The sequence below is a fragment of the Otolemur garnettii genome, unplaced genomic scaffold (assembly GCF_000181295.1).
Source record: "Otolemur garnettii isolate 467f Iridium unplaced genomic scaffold, OtoGar3 scaffold00159, whole genome shotgun sequence".
NCBI classification, from domain to species: domain Eukaryota; kingdom Metazoa; phylum Chordata; class Mammalia; order Primates; family Galagidae; genus Otolemur; species Otolemur garnettii.
Genome location: NW_003852554.1, coordinates 1,160,946 through 1,163,853, shown reverse-complemented (window position 1 = coordinate 1,163,853; position 2,908 = coordinate 1,160,946). Strand labels below are relative to the sequence as shown.

General features: G+C 36.4%; 1 protein-coding gene across 1 annotated transcript in view; it reads left to right on the top strand.

The window, feature by feature from the left end:
* LOC111728459 (oxysterol-binding protein-related protein 9-like) overlaps positions 1-2,908 on the top strand; it is a 147,823-nt gene that overhangs the window by 103,542 nt on the left and 41,373 nt on the right. Inside the window, exon 4 of the mRNA XM_023519157.1 lies at positions 2,486-2,562. Coding sequence (XP_023374925.1) covers positions 2,486-2,562 — 77 coding nt within the window. The remainder of the gene's footprint in view (positions 1-2,485; positions 2,563-2,908) is intronic.

The following is a 2,908-nucleotide window of genomic DNA, read 5'->3' as shown; positions in this document are numbered from 1 at the left end:
AATTAGTAATTTTATCTTCTTTGAAAACAGTGCAAGAACTATAGAAATCTCTAACTCTGCTTTCCAATCTATATGCAATTGTTTGGTATACACAATCTGTATGCAATTTAATTTTGTATATATTATGTTATACAGAGACTAGTCACTTAGTTTTACCCACATGCTTATAATTCCTATTGGCCTTCATTCTTTCTGATAGGAGGCTCAGCTGTGTACCCAGAGGTTCAGCCAAGTTTAATGAAAGAGGACTGAGACCCACCTGGGCAAAGGTGGTGGTTGCACCCAGAGTGGTTGGGAACTTGTTTTTATACTGGGCATGCCGGAGGGAGATTCCACAGGTTGCTGCTGGAAGGCTTTGGCAGGCTAGGTGGAACTCTTGGAGTGGGGCCAGCTAGGCCTTTTGTTCTGGGAGGGAAGGTGGAAGAAGGGTTTAGGAAGGTGGAAGAAGGGTTTAGGCACATAACACTTTTCCCCACTCTTACCATCTTCCATCACAAAGTTTGATTCCTCATGTCTGGAGAAGAATACCGTAGAATTTTCTGTAATGAACCTCTCTGATGGCAAATTCTGTTTTTTTTTTTTAGTGTGAAAACAACTTTATTTTTCAGTGAATTCTAGATTGGCGGGTTTTTTTTTCCATCCATTAAATATCATACTTAATATTGTCCTCTGGTTCCTGTTGTTTCTTTGAAAAATTTAGCTCAATTTGATTGTTGCTTCTTTGAAAGTAATCTGTCCTTGGCTGTTTTCAAGGTATTTCCTATATCTTTATTTAATTAATTAATTAATTAATTTTTTGAGACAAAGTCTCACTTTGTCATCCAGATTTACAGAGTGCCGTGGCCTCTGCCTAGCTCATAGCAACCTCAAACTCTAGGCTTAAGCAATCCTCCTGCCTCAGCCTTCCAAATGGCTGGAACTATGGGGGTATGCCACCAAGCCTGGTTAATTTTTGTATTTTTAGTAGAGACGAGGTCTTGCTGTTGCTCAGGCTGGTCTTGAACTACTGAGTTCAAGCTTCCTTCCTACCTTGGCCTCCCAGAGAGCTAGGATTATAGGCATGAGCCACCTGGCTAGCCAGACACTGCCTCTCTTCCACTCCCTCTTTTGTCTCCCTCTGGTATTCTAACCATATCCATGTTATACCATGTTCTACCATGTTACACGTTTTTGTCCTCTATGTTGTTTACCTTTTCTTCTATGTTTTCTAATCTTTTGAGTTAACTCTCTTTCATTCTAAACTTTCTTCTGGTTCTGTAATTGTCTTCTTAAGTTGTTAAGAAATTTAATATGTTGTTAAATTCACATATTATTCTTACTTTTGATTCTTATATTTTTCAATTTTAGAATTTATATTTGATTATTTTATAAATCTAAATGAAAAGCAAACAAAACAAAAAACTAAGAAAGGGGAAAATGTATGTCATTTATAAAATAATCTGGAGTTGCTGTTCATGTTGTCTTTTTGTTCTTGTTAATGTGTGGTTTTTTCCTCCAATGTTTCTGTGCTTATGTATACTTAATTATCTTTGCCTTTGTGTTAGACATTGTATTTGAAAAACTGTTTATAGAAATTTAATTTAGAAGCTAAGATGATGTTACCGTTCTACAGAAAAGATTTTCATTTGTTTTGCTTGCTAGATGCCTGGACTCACTGACAACTTGGGGTCATTTAAGGCATCAAGATTTTAAATTTTTCTGGGCCACCCATATGCCTAAGCAATTGTTGTAATTCTGGTTTATCCTTAATCCCAAGGTAAAGTCATTTGTGGTCCCAATCAAAACATGGTCTGTTTACCAGGGCTTCCATTGTTGGTGGGCCCTGGTTTCTACCAGTTGGCCTGAAAAGGCTTATTATTATTTAAATAGACTTTATTTTTTAGAGGAGTTTTAGGTTCACAGCAAAATTGAGTAGAAGGTATAGTTCTCTTATGCCTCCTGCCCACACACACTGACAACGCTTTCAAGTGCGTTGTCCAGTCCATAACCTCTGTCCTGGAATTTACAGTGTCTCCAGGAGAAAAGTAGTCCTAAATACCCATACAACAATTAATATTCTAGATTTTTAAAAATCTTCTTCCACATCTTGGCTTGGTAATTCTTTACTACCCCATTGATTTCTGATGCCGTCAACTAATTTTTTAATAATCAGTCCAGTTTTTCTAGTTGTTCTCAATGGGAAGGTGGGTCTGAACTGTCTAGCCTCCTGTCATCTAACACAATACAACTCCCTTCGTTACAAATTGTTGCAAGTAGATTTTGCATACCTGGAACAGATAACTCAAACTGAACCTTACTCCCTTTGTTACAAATTGTTGCAAGTAGATTTTGCATATCTGGAACAGATAACTCAAATTGAACCTATCAAGGAAATGGCACAACTAAAAACCTTTTCTGTTAGCATCACAGTTTTAAAATTATACTTTCAAATATAGAGGTATATTGTAGGAAGTAGACTTTTAATCTTTACAATCCTTCGTTGCAGCTCGTGATGCTGATGAGCGAGAGAAATGGATCCATGCCTTAGAAGAGACAATTCTTCGACATACTCTCCAGCTTCAAGTAAGAGTTTTTACCTGGCTTCTGGATAGTTCATTATTGTGTGTGTGTTTTCTGATTTTAAAAACACAATTGCAATATGATGTTAATGAGAACTTCCAATTTCTGAGTTGCCTTTTCTTTCTTTTACAGTGTTACGTAGTAAAGTTATAGTTATTTATTTTCTTGTGCTTTGTGTATGGTAAAATACTGATTTTTGTCTAGAAACAAGATAGCGCAAAGCAATGCTGGAAGTAAAATGCTGTGAACAAATGTGCCAAATTCATTTTTAAATGTAGTACCTATTGTTGGGTAAATTGTTGGATCTTTCCTGATTCAAGAATGTTCAGGATTATAAGCAGACATGAAA